The 18,385-nt window shown below is 34.4% G+C and overlaps 1 protein-coding gene across 2 annotated transcripts in view; it reads left to right on the top strand.

Moving 5' to 3' along the window:
- LOC112047377 (biotin--protein ligase) overlaps positions 1-13,486 on the top strand; it is a 31,567-nt gene extending 18,081 nt beyond the window's left edge. For both annotated transcript variants that reach the window (XM_024084488.2, XM_024084489.2), the window contains 6 exons: positions 3,270-3,455; positions 4,344-4,529; positions 5,368-5,474; positions 6,421-6,521; positions 7,202-7,418; positions 8,256-13,486. In XM_024084488.2, coding sequence (XP_023940256.1) covers positions 3,270-3,455; positions 4,344-4,529; positions 5,368-5,474; positions 6,421-6,521; positions 7,202-7,418; positions 8,256-8,430 — 972 coding nt within the window. In that variant the 3' untranslated portion in view covers positions 8,431-13,486. The remainder of the gene's footprint in view (positions 1-3,269; positions 3,456-4,343; positions 4,530-5,367; positions 5,475-6,420; positions 6,522-7,201; positions 7,419-8,255) is intronic.
- Positions 13,487-18,385: the final 4,899 nt, after the last annotated feature.

The following is an 18,385-nucleotide window of genomic DNA, read 5'->3' on the forward strand; positions in this document are numbered from 1 at the left end:
AAAACCACTAGTTTGAAGCAGGATAGAGTGTTGCCAATATTTTTCAACCATTATACCATTTTCTATTTGGATGCCTATTGTACTTAAAAAGCAAAGTAACAAAACAATTGTATTTAGGATTTCATGTTCATAAGTAAACAATTCACCTATAGCTGTAGTTAATTCACACAATGTTGCATATTTATGGGGGAAATTGTTTAGTGGAGACATTTTGTTTTTAATGCCTGGTCCACGTAGTTATTCTTTGACTTATTGTAAAGGGGACTAGGTTCAATATTAGGTGTAAATTGAACCTTGTTCACTTAATAATAAGTCTCAACTTGCCATATCATGAGTGGGTGACCCTACCGGTGTGTGTTCGTTGAAATTTGAACCTCGTTTTAGTAATAATAAGTCATAATATGCAATAATTGTTAAGTGGGTGACCTAACAGTCGGTGTTTATTGAATTTGTACCTTGTTCCCTTAATAATAAGTCATAATATTCAATATCGTTAGTGGGTGACCTAACAGTGGGTGTTCGTTTAAATTGAACCTTTTTCTCTTAATGATAAGTTGTAATATGCAATGATCGTTGGGCGGGTAAGTCTAACATGGGTGTTTGTTAGGGCGGCTGGGCGGTGCCGACGGGTGCGCCGGGCCACGTGACGGTGTGATGCCCGGTGAGCGAACGCTCGCTAATATATCGCTTGTGCAATGAGATTTCAAGAGACTTGTTAGATTTTGGGACAAACTAAAGAGCTTAGCACACCAGGGGCCTTAGCCAAGTGGCACGATGATTTTCTCTACAAACGCTAACGCTTCGAAAACTAACAAAATGTAGTTATGGGAATGACAGATACGATCGACGTGACCTGTCGTTAGTGAATGTCATTCCCATATATTCGACGTGCCACGTAGCTACATGCCCAGCTCCGCCATTTTGATTTCCTATAGCTGACTTTTTAAAATCTATGAAAAACTTTATTAGTGTAATCTGTCACCGTAAGATTATAAATTGAAAATTGTGAATTTTCCGTTACATAAAATTACAATTAAACCTATTTTTCTTCATCTTAAACAGAAATCCCATACAATGTACCCAATGTATATTATCCATTAATGTTATTATTAAACAAAGTACGATTCAAGGAGTTACGATTGTAACAAACTTTCAAAAAACGATTATTATAAAACATCCTGTATTTTCAAACATCTACCTATACGATGCCATGCCGCTATGCAGGTTGTCGGTCCCTTTAAGGTCATTCATTTTAGTCTAAACTTGGTCAATGACTTTATATTTATGAAACAGAATTAGATTACTTTAGGTCCGGTGCTGCTATGACTATGAGAGGCGGTAATCACTTAATATCAGGTGTCCCGCATGTTTTCTCGCCATTCAAGCGATAAAAAAACATTACATATAAAATTCTTTAAAGTACTTCGAAATGGCGGATATCTTCCATAATATGCTACTCATATTCTTGACGATTTTTAGGAGCTGTCAGTAAATTCTTTTCCTTTAGTTATTAACTTACGCGTTATTAACGCGTGTACTTGAAATCTCAATATATATGTGTGCATATAATATAATATATATGCTTATTGCGCAAGCCAGTGTCATGCATGCGTATTTATCAATGAAATGTGTTGTGTTAATGTTTTTATAACACATTTGCTCGTAAACTATCTAAAACGCACATGTGGCTGTGTTTGATGCATTTGCCTAAAAAAGCGTATCAAATTGTCATCCTATGAAAACAGGCAGAGATGCAAATTCATTTTCAGAAAGTGTGTTTCCACGCAAATGTGTTATAAAACGTCGTATGACATATGCGCGCTTTGATAATTACAGCCTCTGCTTCCTTACTATATCGCCTCGGCTGTAATTTTCACCTTACCGCACTTATATCATAATGTACTATTATAACACATTTGCTTGTAAAGTATTTCTTATTTCACCAATTTCAATATCGTAATGTATTTCATTACGCACATGTGCCTGAATGTAATTCATCATCCGTCTAAAAAAGAACGGTACTTTTTTAAATCTTAGAAAAAGTTTTTATGTCAGAAAAGTGCTCTAGATTTTGTTAATAAAATTAACTTTGTGAGATAATAAACATTCTTTTATTTTAATAATTTTGACAATAAATAACAACCATTTATTTGTAACAGAAATTCACAAAAATATTCATTTATTTTGTTAGTTAAACTGTCTGTTTCTTGGTGCAATTTGGTGCGCGCACTTATCTGTGAAAAAGTAAAAATTATTCCACCCGTTTTTACCTTTCGCTGTATTGTTTTATTTTAAAATACCAAGTAATGATGAATTTATTAATTCCACACCGTTAGGAGTCCCAAAGGTAGCGTAAAAAGTCTACTCTGCCTCGTGCCCGAAAATTCGACAGGTAGATACTTACAAGCGTATCAGAATGTCTTCATATGGAAAAAAGACAAAGATGCAAATTCAGTTTCAGAAAGTGTGTTCAAAGTGTGTTTCCTCGCAAATGTGTTATAAAACATCATATGACATAAGTGCGCTTTGATAGTTACACCCTCTGCATACTTGTAACCGTCGCCTGCGGCTCGGGTCAGCAATATCGCCTCTTCAGTAATTTTCAACTTACCGCACTTATATCATAATGTACTATTATAAATGTACAAATCATATTATTTATTCAACTTATGTTTTAGTATATAAATATCTTATGTATTTAATTTGACCTTAAATGACAGTGATGTGAATAATGTGTATGCTTGATGCCTTTTGTCAGTATTGCTAGCGCTTGAAAATTTAAAATATATTCAAGAATTCTATTGTAGCCCTTTTTCTATACGCAATGTACCTACTTTTTTCTGCTAAAGTTTAGTCTAAAATATTAATCTAATGCTAATTATAGTGCTAATTAATAAATAACAAGAATGAATGCTTGTTTGAGTTGTAATTTTACTGATTACTTAAAAAAGGAACAATATAAATTTAATATTTTAAATAAATAATTATATTATAATAGATATGTTCCATGTTTCAAAAGTCAGATGAATATAGATAGAAAATGAATCGATCAAGTCGATGTTTTAGAATAAAATTTTAGAAAAATATTGTAAAGTCAACATCACCTGTGGTTGCATCAGTTTCGGAGTGAATACAAAATATGTAGAAGGTTTTTGCCAAGTCTAGGTAGATTACTGCTTGGAATCGTTAATTTTTCGCAGACTATATTTTTTCTTTGCCTATTTAATAATCTTGAAATATAGGAGAATTGTTATTTTGTTTGTCTGTAGCAAAAGATGTCGCTAGTGGAGGGTTGGTGCAAGGCTGTGGAGGGGAAACGCGTGCAAAAGCTGCCCAGCCTCAACATACAGTGGTGCGCCAGAAACGAGCCTGCTGTAGACCCTCCCTCAGAGTCCTTCCTCCCCGTCTACATGTATGAGTGTCCGGAACATTTCTCCACTGTTGAATACTTTGATGTGAGTCATTTATTTATTTCGTCCGATCGGATTATTTCGTCCGAAATACCTCAGTGCCTGAAGACAAGTCTTCGAACAGTGCGTGTTGCCAGTGATGACCTATGGTTCCGAGACTTGGTCGCTAACTATGGGCCTCATAAGAAGGCTCAGAGTCACACAGCGGGCGACGGAACGAGCTATGTTAGGAGTATCTCTGCGTGATCGAATCAGAAATGAGGAGATCCGCAGAAGAACCGTCAGAAGAAAGTCACCGACATAGCTCAACGAGTTGCGAAGCTGAAGCGGCAATGGGCGCGGCACATAGTTCAAAGAGCCGATGGACGTTGGGGTCCCAAAGTGCTGGAATGGCGACCCCGACCAGGTGGACTGACGGCATCAAGCGAGTCACAGGGATTCGCTGGATGCAGGTGGCTTAGTATCGTGATGTTTGGAAGTCCCTACAAAAGGTCTATGTCCTGCAGTGGACGTCCATCGGCTAATATTACTATTTTTAGCAGACTCAGAATTGGATTACAAAAATAAGAAAACCAATGTCGAACAAAGGTTATGTTATTCACAATATTTGTCAGGACAACTTAACTAACTGTAACCAAAATAAGACACTAGAATGTATCTTTTAAATTTCCATGATACGGGGTACAAGAGTGGACCTGAAATTGACCATCTCCTTTAATTAAGAGTCCTCTATTGTCGGAGAGGTGTGAAGAACGTTTTGACAGCAGCAACATAGACACTTTTAAAATGGTCTGTGGTCGTAAAATCAGTGTGAAGTTTGTTCTGTCAAGTGCAAGTCAATCGTGCGAACGTCAACTGTAACGCGTTACGTAACATTACCCTCCCTAATCTTGAAGTTATCAGTTCAAAACATGACATGATTTTGTTCTGCAGAACCTAACCTCAACCCACCTGGGCCGGGTGGTAATATACGCGGACGTGGTGTCCAGCACTGTGGCGGTGACCAGCGGTGCGCTGGCGCACGGGGTGGGGGCGGTGGCGCGGCGGCAAGCGGCGGCGCGTGGCCGGGGGGGCAACCATTGGATCACCCCCCCGGGGCAGGCTGCCATGTCCTTGCAGGTAGCCAGACTTGTTATTAACCAACTTCAAAAAAACGAGGAGGAGGTTCTCAACTCGACGCGAATGTTTTTTTTTAATTATTGTTTAAAACTTCGTATTTACTAAACCGATTTTCATACATATTAAATGGGACCAATCTGGAAGTATACTCTATCAAACAAAAAAATAATTTTTAATATTAGTCGTGAAATGACGAAGTTATGATGTAACAAACATTAAAAAATAAATAAAAAAAAAACATACGCTTCGAATTGTGAACCTCCTCTTTTTTGATGTCGGTTAAAACCTCAAAACATATCACAAAGCTATTAATTCCTACAGGTTGTTTGGAAATGTTCATTACCACATGTGTAAACCGTGTTACAATGTTTTTTTTTTAATTTTGAAATAGTTTCATGTCATTGGTTGTAAAAATTCAGACTTCCTTACACAAATCTAGGAGTCCACGTCGATACAAAAATCAAGGAGGCCCAACGCCAATTATATTGAATTGGTTCACCCGCGTGTTTCCCGTTCCCGTTGGAATACGGGGATAATATATAGCCTATAGCCTTCCTCGCTAGATGGGCTGTCTATCACTGAAAGGATTTTCAAATCGGACCAGTAGTTCCTGAGATTAGCGCGTCCAATCAAACAAACAAACAAAGAAACTCATCAGTTTATAATATTAGTATAGATATACCCAGTCAATTGTTTTATTTCTTTTATCACGGTCCTAGAAAATGAATTGTATGCCACTGCACGTAATTAGCCACTGCAGCACTCGTGCTACAATGACCCCTAATACATACAGTGGCATAAATAACTATTTAGGAATGACATTGTTGTTGTAACTCAGGTGTGGCGGAAGATATCGCCGACGCTGCCGCTGGCGCAACATGCGGCCGCGCTGGCGGCGGTGCGCGCCGTGCGCTCCGACCCGGCCTACGACCAGCTTGACATCAGGTACTTCATCATCATCATCATCATCATCATCATCATCATCATCATCATCATCATCATCATCATCATCATCATCATCATCATCATCATCATCATCATCATCATCATCATCATCATCATCATCATCATCATCATCATCATCATCATCATCATCATCATCATCATCATCATCATCATCAACATCATCATAACATTTTAATAGTTACTTAAGGTATTTTATTATATACTAGCGGACGCTTGGTCCAGCTGGAAATATAGCGCTCTTTCCTTCTATCGCGACGAAAAATAGAGCGATATTTCCGGTTCTTCGTTTGGTCGACAATATGTCATTTTGTCTTCACAAGATATCTTGGGACTATACAGATGCCTAATTAACTAACTCTGTGCTAGTAATTTCTTGGAAGAAAGAAAACTCCATATTTCAATAGCGTCAGTAAGCAATCAGACTACGGCCAAGAAAAGAAGAAGCAGCCTCAGGTCTTATTTGACGGTACGCGACATTTCTCGCAATGTTTGGTACCTCATGTGAATTCATAGCGCAGTGGATTCTGAGTGAGAGAATGACCTCAGCCTCCAATTCTGGAGAGCGTAGATTCGAGTCTGGGGCTTATCCGGGGATACACATCCAACTTTTCAGTTATGTGCATTTTAAAAAATTAATCATCAAACCATTAAAAAAATATCACGTGTCTCAAACGGTGAAGGAAAAAACATTGTGAAGAAACCTGAGAGTTTTCTTAATTCTCTACGTATGTGAAGTCTGGCAATCATTGGGCTAGCGTGGTAGACTATTAATGGGTGAATTATTAGTGGGGCTTAACCCCTCTCATTCTTAGAGGAGACTCGTGCTTAGCAGTTAAGGTTGATAATGATGAATGTAATTTTGGTGTTTTATGGTTTTAGCAACATCTATAATAGTTTTAACAGTATGTTGAATGTTTATTTACAGAATAAAATGGCCGAACGACATATACTTTGGGCGCGACACTAAAATCGGCGGCACCATCACCACGGCGAACTGTCTCGGCGATGACGTCATTGTCGATATCGGTAACTAATCAATTATAGGTAACAAGTAGTGGCACGAAACTCTAGCAAACAAAATTGACCAAATCTGTAATTTTCAGACTTTATTACATTTTCAATAAATAATCATGTCCAAAAAGTTAATGAACGCTTTTCTTTTTAGCGTTTTACTATGGAATCAATATGGTGTTAACTCCCATAAATTCTCAAATTACCATTCTAATTATTAAAAAAAAAAAACAATAAAATCAATGATGTAATGCGATTATAAAAACTGTCTCTATAGAATCGATGTTTCATAGTTGTAATCGTGTTCGGTTAAAAAGCTCCGTAATAGTATCTTTTTGTGAAGTTGAATGGTGTATAAAAACGATCAACAACTTAGTCTGGCAAGTTTGATAACACTCCTATGATATGCGGGCGACAGGGAGAAAGACTGCGCGGGTGTGAAATCGTGCGAGCGAGCGAGCGCGAAGTGCATCTGTCGTGAGTTTTTCATTCATCGCTACACGCCCCCCGGCCCGCACGGAACATCGGGAGTGTTACGAACGAAGTTGCCAAGCTATAGTTACTCGTGTAGTATAAGATATGTAACCTAATCTATGCTCGTTTACCTCGAAAAATTACAGTCAATTTTGTTCGTGAATTTGTATAGTAGTCCTTATGTAATTAGTCTGAGTCACAACTAGATAATATTTTTTCAGGCACAGGAGTTAACATTTCGAACAGTGTCCCAACGACATGCATCAACGATATAATAGCAGACCACAACAAGAAGCACGGCACATCACTAGCAGCTATATCGATAGAGAAGTTCCTGGCGCGATACTGCTCGCAATTAGAGAGGATCTTGGAGTACATGGAGAGTGACGGCGGTGTCGATGCTTTCCTTGAACAGTACTACCAGTATTGGCTACACAGGTGAGGCAGTTTATGTATTATAGCGGTTATATCGATAGATATATTCCTCGTTCGATATTGCTCCCAAATAGGGAGGATCTTGGAGTACATGGATAGTGACGGGGTCGATGATGCCTTCCTCGAACAGTAAGTACTACCGGTATTGAATACACAAGTAAGATTTATCTATCGTATTACGATTTCCAAGGTTTCTGTTTGTATCTTAATAATTTGTAAATTATTTCATTTATATGTCAGAGGATTAGAATAATTATAGCACCATCAAACGTTAATTATAGTAACTAATTAGATAGTGTAATATCTGTTAGAAACGTCAAACAGTACGCGTCGTTTGTCTGTCAGTTGTTTGTCTGTGGACATCTGTCAGTTGACGATCTCTGAGAAAGCGAGATCGAGATCTCGTAGGTTCATTCAGTTGAGCATTTGAGTCGAGTGAGTGAGCGAATTTAGTGAGTTATCGTCCGGCCATTGCATTGTTAGTTACTTGGCTAGGGAGCAATACGAGCGGAAAAGGCGAGAGTTAACTAAATTAATCCTACTACCATCGGTTGCAAGTCCGAGATCTGCTCGTGGTTGACTGGTGACGTGGGTTGTCACCGCATGTGGCACCAAAAAGTATTTAGTTGGAATTTTATATAAATATTGTGATACTGGTTATTCTCTTTTCAGTTCATTACGCTTAAGCAGTCGGGTTTTTTGTTTTTGTAATATTATTTTTGGGCCTCTTTTAACAAAAAATTGTATGACTCCATCGATACGTCCGAGAAGAAAGACATTTTCTTATGACGTTATTACGTAAAATTATCATCCATATATCGATTTTACAATTTTTTTTAGTGATGAGGAGATTCGCGTCCAAAGCAGTGACGGCGGCAGTCCAGTGCTGGGCACCATCAGCGGGCTCGACCCCGCTGGCTGGCTGCTCGTGCGCACGGAGAGCGGAGACATACGCGTGGCGCCAGATGGGAACACCTTCGACATCATGAGCGGACTCATAGCGCCCAAACTGTAGTGCCCAGGTGACAGTCAGGGCCCACCTTCCCACTGGGCACTATAGGCTAGTGCCTCAAGCCTACGGTTCCTGCCAGATTGGACGCCAGATCACTTATAACCTTAGATCAATTACCTTTGGACTTGTATCGTACTTAATTTCACTAACAAAATTGTCCGTCGTTTTTTTGACGGGCCGAGGTAAACTCACACATCGAAAATATTTAACACCAATAAATATATCCTGTATCGGGTACATACACAAATATATATATTTAAATCGTAATACACACACGTGTAATTTTAACACAATGAAACATCGATTCTATAGTCGTAGTTTGAATAAACATGTTGGATCGTGATCATATACTTTTGACAGATGGCTAATTAGCGAGGCAGGTCCTGTGGTAATTGGTCTGGTCTTATAACCGAAATCAAATTATAGAGTACACTAAAAACTCTTTACATATACTCAGAGGCACATTTATAGTTCATGCTGAGACTATTCGGAAGTTGCACTATATCGAACTGCGCAGGTATGCCCAGCACAATATATTTTCGATATCAAAATATCGCTATATATTCGATATCAAAATATCGCTATATTTTCGATATCAAAATATCGCTATATACTCGATATCAAAATATCGCTATATTTTCGATAACGCTTATTGGAAAGTTATTGCAGGATATGAGAGTATCAACATCTTATTTCTTAACATAATATCATACATTTGACGGAAAATAATGTAAAATATACGCACCAATTGTAAAGGAAGTGGCGAAAACTATATCAATAAGGTATACGAATGTTTGCCTTTTCGGGATCTATCTCATGACGTCATTTATGTGGATGAAGCACTTGATTGTAAGCTACTATACTTTTGGTCATTAGAAATATGATCAAAAAACCAGTAATTTTTCAAATCTACCAGTATTACCTACATTTATTTTAAATTATTAACATGGTTAACATTTTTTATGAAAAAATTAAGAGTTGGAATAAGCCGTCCTATGAAAATTTACTTAGAAGAATATGCGAGTAATGTCTTAAATCTGATGTCATCATATCTTACTCAGCGTTAGCTATAATATATCGACGATGGTGTTAGGCCATGTATTCATTAGAATATATTTTGTATAAATAACAACATTCCAAATACATATTGTCGACCAATAGCGGCCGAACCGGAAATATTGCTTTCTCTATAGTTTCAACGCAACGAAATAGAGAGCGATACATTTTGGCCGCTATTGGTCGTCTGTATCTTTTTCTCTTCATGAATATATCGTGGCGCGAATTTTAGGCCTTCAAATGTAAAGTAATTTAAATGAGTGTATCAAATTCAAATATTTAATACCTATATCTGAAATATTTAAATTAAACTACATTAAACTATACACGATACGTTGTTTGGTAATGGTTATAACAATTAAGAATCTAACAATCCTATAAAATAAATTCACGATCGAGACACTATACTAAAGCCATAGTGGAAGAGTACTGTTTACCAACAAAAAATTAAAAATGAGGGTATAAATCGCTACTCATTTCACACCTGATAATAATTATAATTAACTTGTTCTTAAAATAATGAAAATTAATTTGATTTATAAGCTTAAAACAATTAGATATAGTTAATATATTTTGAAAAATATTTTATAAAATAACAATACATAATTTAAAATTAAAAAGTTATGAAATAACATGCGATTTCTACCCTCATTTCTAATTTGTTTGTCAGTAAACAGTCCTCCTCGAGTATGGCTTTAGTATAAGTGATAGTAATCTCGAAAGGTTCTAGAGACTCATGGAAAAGATCCTAATTTATGAAAGTAGATCGTTAGAGTAGTGTCGTAGTTTATAGCGACTGTTTACACTAGCAGATCATATCATGTAGAACAGCCGTGACACTGCCAGCGCTCTAAGAGGCCGTTCGGACTACTTTGGTATTTTAGTCGAGTACGAACAATTTTTGGGTTTACCGCCCAAAAATCGTTCGCACTCGACTAAAATACTAAAGTAGTCCGAACTAGGCCTTAGTGTAATGTATATAATATATAATATATGCTGTGTAATTATTACCATTATGTATTATGTACTGGGGACGATGACTAGGTTTGAATATATTGATTTTTATGATACATTCGAGTAAATAAGGTCAATTTTAACTAATTTATACGTAGAAAGCAAAGATTGACTGGATGTTTGCAAAATAAATAAGATTAAAAAATTTCAAAATTTATTTAAAATCTTTTATCGTATTTAGATGAAAATTCATACAGTTTTAGCTGCATTACATTAAATGTGTAATTTTTCAATACATGAATTATGAACATAAACGCACAAATATCAAAAATATTTGTAATTTTGTTTGAACGCCCATACAAATCTAACAATCAATAAGATCAACGACGTCATTAGTTCGTGCCATTTTGTATGGGGCGTTTTTCAGTGATCCGTTGCAGTGCCGCAAATATGACCCTTTAAATCCCTGTAGCTCCGAAAGTAATGATCGCAGATATCCTGTTAGGTTTACAAAATTACTTTACTATTAGCATACTCCTAACTTATATACAATTAAAAAATCTGTCATCATCCCTATTATTACCCTATGTAGGTAATTATTATTTTCCGATGTAAATATCTATAAATTACGTAATTATTACTATTACTGTATATCACGTATCATACGAATACATCGGTGTTGTGAATAATCTCCTTTTGGCACTAATATTGAAATATTGAATTATTTGGGATTAATAAAACATGTGTGGAAGATATTCACACTCTTCAAAAATTTACACATTGTTTACGTAACGATCAACAAGACACTGCGTATTTTTAAACGAATTGAAAAAAAGAAGTAGGTTCTTAATTCGACGCGTGTGTCTTTTTTTAAGTTTTTTTTTTTTATTTTGATAATTTTTTTTTTGTTTCAAAAAGTATACTACCGGATTGGCCCCATTTTATTTTCATAAAAATTTAATTTTAAACCAGTAATTTTATGTTAAAATAAAAATAACTGAAAAACGACTTTGACGTCGGTTCCATTTTTTTGTTACAAAGATTACTTATTATTATTAGTATTATAACTTTATTTCCACTTAACAGTTTTACAATACATAAAATGTTACAATAAATTTTAAAGTAATTCTGTAATTTTGTTATGTGGCCCCCTATGGGTACAAGCCTCCTCCATCTTTTTCCATTTTTCACAAAGATTACTAAAGGCTCCGAAAATCCGAAAATTCAGAATGAAAACAACTTCAGTTTTCTGCGAATAGTGGCAGCAATGACATTAAAAATATTAATTAATTCCACTATTTACAACCAATAAAGACCAGTTATTTATTTCCATTAATTTTCTATTTAAATAGTAATTAGGCGAGACTTTAATCTTGGGATCGCAATTCTCAAGTTATATACGGTTGTATATACCAAAAATAAAATAAAATTATATTTATTGAAGTTTTGGTGTTGTGAAAATGGAATTGCTTAACTTTAATTTAATTTAGATTGTGCGAAAGGGGATTTATAGTGTTTTACTTAATTTAAGTCAATTAGTGTCATGGTCTTGAAAAAAAAATGAGAATGTATTTAGCGTGCATAAACTGTATGCCTAGGTTAATATATCTCTTGAGGAAAAAAAAAACATTGTCGATCACTAGCGACGGAGTTTATTTAACGCTCTCTCTTTCATACCAACGATTGTTTCGATTATGTCGCTATTGGTCGACATGTCTTTCTCTCGTCTCATGGGATATGTCGTGGTGCGCATCTTGGGCTTACTGTAGGCCTAGCCTGCGACTAACCACATCTCATGAAGAGAAATAGACTAAATTTCGACAAATGTCGGCGGAGTAGTTCCAGTCTCGTGTCGTTTGTCAATGTAAGAGATAGTGGTATTTCCGGTTACGCCGCTATTGGTCGTCATTTGTCTGTTTCTCTACAAGAGATACGTCGTTTGCTCGGCATACTGGCATAGATAGTTTGGACCTATGTTTGCAATTAGTATAAACGCTCCTATATACAATGTAAACTCCACTTTATGATGTTTTTTATAGTTCAATTTAACAGTGCGGTTGTAAATTTAATATAGAACTGGGGAGGGTTAAAAATATTAATAACATATAGAATGACTATTTTGTACAGTGTGCAATCTACCTCAGTTACTCTGCTTCCAAATTATATCCTAGTTGCCGTTGAATTTTAGAAATTTATCCTCCCTTATATCACGTGGTTGAAATGTTAAATGCTTACGTTAAGGTGATCGCACATTACGCACTCGCCGAATTAATAGCATTTAAAACACTGTAACGGCATTTTTATAAAGATGGATTAAGATTTGAACAGCAATTGTATTCAAAATAAAGTAGACCTAATCACTATTATTTAAAGTTCACTTTACTTTGAAGATATTTGAGATTTAAATCTTAAAATATGTTTATGGTGTGTTTTATATGTATGCACACACAACGCATGATACCTACAGGTAATGTTGTTTTACATTACATAACTTTGTTTTATATTATTTAATCTCACTAAACTCGAAAAGGTTTTCTTAATATCTCGAAATTGGCGTCTAAAAATCTACTTTATTCTCCAGCAAATGTGTTTGCAATACAGTATTTTGGCTGTTCTAGTTCCAAAAAAAGAGTCTTCTTGTCTGTAAAGTTACTTGCATCTCGTGCTATTAATCGCTACACTTGGTTTTGAATCTTAGAATCCTTTGCGTATTCTCAGAAAATAATTATGCAGACTAGCTTAGTTATGGTTAATACACTCGGTTTAGAATCTTAAAATCCTTCGCTTGTTCTCAGAAAATAATTATGCAGACTAGTTTGTACTGTGAGTGTCATTAAAATATATTAAAACAATGTTAAAAATGTATGTAAAATTTTTTAAAGTGTTTCTAAACTAACATTAAGTAAATTCATACAGATAAAACCAAAATTCGTTCTAATCGACGCCATTTACAATGCGCACTTACGTTAATGTGCGATCACATTAAAAGTATATATAAAAAGGCAGAAATAAAAAATACAAATGTTTTTCTAAGTATATAGTAGATAAATTTAGAAATATCTATAATATCTGTATTCTGTGAGAAATATTATGATAAAAGAGATTCAGGCTAAATTAAAAAAAATATGAATGTTTTTCTAACTCTATAAGTAGGTAAATATATAAATGTCTATCTCTGTATTCTGTGACAAATGATAAATAAGATTCGGACGGTATTTTGAATTGTTAGAGATTTGTTTGTACAGTCGGAAGCAATAATTATGATGTTTCGGAACATTGTGCGTTAATCAGCGCAATGCAATATTTTAGATATCAGCGGTAACGTACGGGGGCGGCGGCGCGGCATCTACCCGAGTATACCTATTGTTATTACAGTTGGATTTTTGTAACGCGCGTTACCATGCCGTGTAACTATTCTGACAAGGCGTGAGCGAGAGAGAGAGAGAGAGAGAGAGAGCAAGAGCTCTACTTGTACAATTTGTCAGAAAAGTTACATAATTATTTTTATGAAAACCAGAGTTGGGCCACAACATACGTTTATTAAGCCAAAGATTTTCTTATAGTGCGATTTAATTTATTTTTATTGGTTATGTCTGGCGCCATATTATTGCTACGACGTCTCGGGTTCGACCCCCAGCTCAATATATGCTTTGGAAATCTGGTTTATGAGTTGAATAATCCATAACTTGCTACTATAGATAATAAACTGCATAATGACTTATTTATAAACATCGATAAAGATTTTAACCTCATTTAATTTCAAAGAAAAGTGGATCTAATTACTAGTTACTTAAAGTTCGCTTTGATTTGAAGAAAATTGTGGTTTATGTTTAAGACATAAACCACAATTTTCTTTCACAGATTCACTTTTCTTTGAAATTAAATGAGGTTAAAATCTTTATCGATGTTTATATTATATTCCATGTTTATAAATATGACAAAACGCTCGATAATAAAGTGTTACCCTAGACTTTGTACTGATTTTTCTCGACTACGATAGCTTTAATAAAAATCAGAACTGAAACCTATGGGTTTCTCTTAGGTTTATATCTTTCGTATTTTTAATACGTTTTTCAAAAGCTCATGCATGATAGTTTTATTAAATTTATCATTTATTGTTATGCTTAAATATGCAAGTACATTTTTATTTAAATAATAAAATAGGTATGTTGTTACAAATGCAATTGTAAATTATAAATGTTCATTCTAGAAAATATACAGGGTGTCCAGTAAATAGAACGACGTACTCTACAGGGTGTTGGCTAACGCAATATAATTATTTTTGAACAGATATTTAAGATAACCAGTTGAAATTACAAAACTACAGTGTTTTTCAGATAGCATGGTGCGGGTGACAGTTCGTTTCGCTCTTGAAATTTGGTCGCGTTTCACGATAATAGTACGTATTGTGGACGTCATAAGAGTTATGTCCCGTACTCATACTATCTGAAGAACACTTTACCATGGAAAGTGCAATAAAAAGACAATTGGTAGGTATTTTTTATTATTTTTAAAGTGCCGTAGTCAGCTAGGAACTCTTATATTTAACCGACTTCGAAACAGGAGGAGGTTCTACGTTCGGCTGTAGCTATGTATGTTTTTTTTTATGTATGTCCAGCGATAATTCCGTTATTTATGGACCGATTTTGACAATTCTTTTTTCGTTTTTTACTCTCTAGAGTATTTGTCGTAATATTTAGGGGACAACCTGTATGGTATTATTGTTATAAGCCTTTCAATATTTTACTTTGAATATTTATAAAGTAATAAATAATAATAAGTATTCTTTTACGGATTTTCCTGGAATTTCGCTATTTTCTGTTTTTATGGGAATGTCGGAAATCAAGACAAAGACCGTGGCTTAGAGGGACTTGTAAGTTAAAAATGATGGCGAATACACATTTTATACTTCGATTTTGTATTACAATCGGTGGTTAATTAGCAATAACGCTTATAATTGTTAATAATTTAAGAAATATTTGTCATTTAGCCACATTAGTGTTTAAATTTTACATTAATATTAATTGTCACAAATTAATTTTCAAGGTTGTTATATGTATTTTAAAGGAAAGGTGGTTGGGAATGAAAGTGTCATCTATTTTACAATGTTATTTGGGCATTATAGGTATTAGTAGGTTGTAGACAAATAGTACTTAATTATAAATTATTATTTATTAAGTTCATTTCTATAATAAATTATAGAATATAATATGTGATATAATTTTTGTACAATGACAATTACAGAATTAATGACATTTTGTTAATATATTAATTATTATTTTATATTCATTGACCTCTTATAATAAAAGGGTGCACAATTTTGTAGAATATTTCATTTAAAAACTGGCCAATTTCGCTTTGACAGTTTTAGAATTATTGGTAAAGAAAATTATACCTAAAGACCTTTAAATATAGTCCAATATTCAATAACATCCTAAATTCAGAGCACATCAACCTTAAGGATTGAGTTTAAAGCTGATTTTGCAAATGCGACTACTTGAATTGAGTGCCAAAAAGTTGTGTCTGGCACTCATTGAGTGGGAACAATTTTTGGTCGCTGATTGTGCATCTACTTTTTAATAGGAGATCGATGTTTATATTGCTTGGTTGTTAGTTGGGGAATCCTAGATTCAGGTTATGGAATAAAAAAAGTCGCGATATAGATGTAAGTATCAAATTGATACGTAGAAAAGCTTTATTTATTAATTATTAAATATTTAAATATAATTAATATATGTAAATCAGATTTCATTATTAAATATAATTAATATAATATGTACCTATATCAAATTTAATAATTGATCATATTGTAACATTAGGGTAGCGACACCGGTCCAAAGTGGTAGTCCGTGAGCACCCTTAATTTTTATTTGTTTAAGGGTAAAATGTGCCTAAGATAACATATTGACATGTTAATATATGTGTGTAGATTGTGAAATGATGGATGTTGTTTGGTGTTTTATATCTTAAGGCGAGTCCAAATTAACTAACATGTTTTAAAAAAATTGTTATACAGGGTGCTCGGGAGTATTTGCCATAACTCTGGGGTAATATTTTATACTGAAAATTTAATAAAAATGTTCAAGGAACATGTTGTGTTCTAAATCTCGGGGTAAATAATATTTCTTTCGTAATTAGATCTTAAAATGTGTCACATTAATGCATCCTTATACATATGACGTAGCCAAGTTTGACGTATTTTAAAATGCAAGGATAGATAAAGACGTGTGTTACATGGATAGTCGGAATTATTTGAATTACTTTGTACGAAAACATAAAAAGTTTTTATTTTTTTGTTAAAAAAACATTAGTTATGCAGTTCGGCTCCTATAAGTGGACTCGTCAACACCTTGAAGTTATGGCAAATACTCCCGAGCACCCTGTATATATTTAATGTATTATAACTTGTTATATTATAGCCTGGACTCGCCGTTACGTGTGTTGGATGATCTTAATAACATGAAAATAAATTGAAATCGTTTCCATATTGTCCAAAATTAAACATTTTCGAAATTAAATTTGACGTTGCATCTTCACTATAACGCGCGCCAAGGCTCCTGGCATGAGTACCTAAATAATGTTAAATGGCACTACACACGCCAAGAGCATTCGTTTTGATATTATATTGGATTAAATGGAAACTTTCAAAATCCTATTTAAATATCTCTTTGTGGATCTTATTAAATGTTTATCTATTTTTACGTTAATATTCAAGTGTTAATGTTCACACAATTTTACTCTAGTCATCTTTCGCTGTTGTGATGTGTTTTTGTTAAAAAATCTATTGAATGAAGTCTAATATAATACCCGAGAATATACAAACTTTACTATGAAGGCTCCACAGATTAAAATAGGCAGATAGAGCGGAACATGGCAGTGAGACAAAGTAATTTTCAATATTAATCAAGAAAAATGGCGTCTTATGTTTTGAAATATTTTAAAAACTGTCAATTATATATAACTAAAGAAATAAGATGGAGTATTTTTTATAGTTTATTAGTCTATTATGATATTAATTTACGTAATTGTTGTTAATGTTAACTGGCAGGTTATTTCCTAACTCAGTGTCTTTTAGAGGATAAACTCAACCAAGTTTAATAAACTATAGACACTTCATACGATGAAGTTGCAGTATTATTTATGCCACTGTCATGGTATATGGGGACCATTGTAGCGTGAGTGCTACAATCGCTAATTACGTGCAGTGGCATATAATACTTTTTCTACGACCATGATAAAAGAAATAAAAGAATTGATGAAACTTGGTAAATAATATTTTAATTGACTATGGGCGATTTTTGTATCGGCGTGGCGTCCTAGGTTTGTACCTTATAAGGAAACCTGAGTTTTTGTAGTCTAATGAATGAATGACATGGAACTAGTTAAAAAATTAAAAAAAAATCGGTATGTAGCACGGTTACCCGTGTGATAATGAACATTACCAAACCTTTACGAATGAATATGGTTTGAGGTTTTATATTCAGTAGATTACGAAATGGGAGTAGAAAAAATATATTGCAACTTCATCATGTAAAGCAAAATATATATTGCCTAGCCATACCTATAGAAAACCATTAATCAAATTCGGTGGCTATAATCGAGTAATATATATAGCATAGATTATAGTCGAGTCGATAGAGAATAGTCCAGAGAAACTTAAGCTTATGGTATGGTTTTATGGAACCTAACCTGCCCCTATAACCAAGTGGCACGTCATTCTCTTTCTACGATCGCAAACGCTTCGAAAACTAGAAAAATGTATGGGAATGACATTTGCTATCGACAGGTCACGTGATCAACATCTGTCATTTCCATACATTTTTCTAGTTTTCGAAGCGTTTGCGATCGTAGAAAGAGAATGGACGTGTCAGTTGGCTACAGGGGCTGTGGTGCATCATAGTAAAGTTTGTGACGGATTCAAAATGTTGTACATTGTATTGTTAAAATA

This window comes from Bicyclus anynana, chromosome 22 (assembly GCF_947172395.1).
Source record: "Bicyclus anynana chromosome 22, ilBicAnyn1.1, whole genome shotgun sequence".
In the NCBI taxonomy this organism is placed as follows: Eukaryota; Metazoa; Arthropoda; class Insecta; order Lepidoptera; family Nymphalidae; genus Bicyclus; species Bicyclus anynana.